At 51.6% G+C, this 2,153-nt stretch overlaps 1 protein-coding gene across 1 annotated transcript in view; it reads right to left on the bottom strand.

Moving 5' to 3' along the window:
* Window positions 1-7: 7 nt before the first annotated feature.
* Window positions 8-2,153, bottom strand: part of EPPK1 (epiplakin 1) — a gene marked incomplete at its 3' end in the record, with an annotated part of 7,070 nt that continues 4,924 nt past the window's right edge. Inside the window, exon 3 of the mRNA XM_029085523.1 lies at window positions 8-2,153. This exon is cut by the window's right edge and continues 5 nt beyond it. Within this exon, the coding sequence (XP_028941356.1) occupies window positions 8-2,153 (2,146 nt within the window).

Genomic DNA, 2,153 nt, shown 5'->3' with positions numbered 1-2,153 from the left:
CGCTGGGGTCGGAGAGGATCTGGTTCATCTCGTGGTCGAAGAAGCCGCGCCGGTAGGCCACCTCCACGGGGAGGCGGTGGCTGTGCACAGGGTCGATGATGCCGCCGGTGGCGATCTGGGCCTCGAGCAGGCGGATGCCGTGCTCCTTGACGATGAGCTCCTTCTTCATGGCCTGGAAGAGGGACATCTTTTGTCCTGTGCAGGGGTGGGTGTAGCCCGTCACAGCTCTTTCTGCACAAAGAAGTTTTTTTTGTAGCTCGCTGCCCACCAGCCCGGACGAGACGGCCTCGTCCACGGAGAGCTTCTTGTTGGTCAGCGGGTCAACGACGAAGCCGGTGGCAGCCTGCGCCTCCAGCAGCACCAGTGCTGTCCCTGGTCTCAGGATACCCTTCCACATGGCCTGGTAGATGGTCATCTTCTCCATCTTGCTTGGATCAGCCTTGGAGGGCACCAGCACACCAGCGATGCTTCCAGTTCCCTCGAGGTATCTTCTCACGCTGTCCATTTGTGCTATTTCCTGTGCCGTCTCTTTTCCTTCATGGAGTTTTTCCACTGTTTCTTCTGTAATTATCTGCGCACTGAGAAGTTCTTTTGCTGTTATTTGTTGTCTGAGTCCCTGGAACCAGATGTCACTTCTGTCCTCTTCTTTTTCTTTAATGATGTTTAATATGGTGTCAATGATTCCTTGTAGAATGTGATGGGACTCCTCTTTATATTTTTTCACCAGTTCTTTTCTTTTCTCTTCCGTGATGTACTCGGAACAGAGAAGTTCCCACAGTGATAAGACCTGTCCTGTGTATTTTCCAACAGGCACTTGTACCTTTGTGGCTAACAGGGCATTTTTGGTTTGCTCATCAATGTAGAAATAGTCGTCTTCTTTTTCTATGACCTGCAAGAGGTACAACCCCGTATCTCTGTCTTTGGAACATCTCTGCAGGAGCTGACTGTAACTGATTTTCTCATGAGTGTTTGGATCTATAAAACCTTTGCTACCATGATCTGGATCGGAAAGTAGGAGGAACGTATCGTCATCCAAGTACACCTCCACAGGGATGCGGTGGCTGTTGACGGGGTCGATGATGCCGCCGGTGGCGATCTGGGCCTCGAGCAGGCGGATGCCGTGCTCCTTGCCTGTTATCTTTTGCTTTATGGCCTGGAAGAGGGATATTTTCTTTCCCGTCTGAGGATCTGTGTATCCACTCACAGCTTTCTCTGCCAACAGGAGCTTCTTGTGGAGGTCGTTACCCACCAGCCCGGACGAGACGGCTTCATCCACGGAGAGCTTCTTATTTTTCAGTGGGTCAATAAGAAAACCAGTGGCAGCCTGGGCCTCCAGCAGCCCCAGTGCACATTGCTCTGTGAGGAGGCCTTTCTTCAGAGCCTGGTAGATGCTCATCTTCTCTTTCCTTGATGGGAGTAGAACCCCGGCAATGCATCCCGTGCCATCCAAGTACCTTTTGATGGTGTCCCTCTTTGTGAGGCTTGCAAGGGTGAGACTCCCATCCTGCAGCTGATCCAAAGTTTTCTTGTCAATTATCTCTGAGTTAAACAGTTCTGATACCGACACATCCCCCCGGAGTCCTTTAACCTTGAGGGCTTCTGCTCTTCGCTCTGTATCCTCAATTATTTCGAGGATGAGGGCTATCAGATCTTCCAGTGCCAGGGTTTTCCATTTGTACTGCATCACTAGTTCTTTCCTTTTCTGCTGGGAGATGTAGTGAGAGCAGAGAATTTCCCAGACGGAAACCGTTTGGTCCTTAAACTTTCCAAATTTCACTTCAAGGGGCGTTGAGCGCAAAACCTGTTTGGTCAGTTCATCGATGTAGAAGTATTTTCCTCCTTCCTGTACAACTTGTAGCATGTACAACCCAGTCTCTGAATCTTGGACACACCTCTCCAGGAGCTGCAGGTAGGTGAGGTTCTCGTGGGTGTTGGGATCAAAGAAGCCCTTGGTGTCGTCACTGGGGTCGGAGAGGATCTGGTTCATCTCCTGGTTGAAGTAGCCACGCTGGTAGGCCACCTCCACGGGGATGCGGTGGCTGTGCACAGGGTCGATGATGCCGCCGGTGGCGATCTGGGCCTCGAGCAGGCGGATGCCGTGGCTCTTCACAATCAGTCCTTGGTTCATAGCTTCAAAGAGGGACATTGGGGCT

This window comes from Antrostomus carolinensis, unplaced genomic scaffold (assembly GCF_000700745.2).
Source record: "Antrostomus carolinensis isolate BGI_N321 unplaced genomic scaffold, ASM70074v2 scaffold13486, whole genome shotgun sequence".
Lineage (NCBI taxonomy): Eukaryota > Metazoa > Chordata > Aves > Caprimulgiformes > Caprimulgidae > Antrostomus > Antrostomus carolinensis.
Note: the sequence above shows the minus strand (reverse complement) of the source record. Positions and strands in the feature narration are given on the sequence as shown.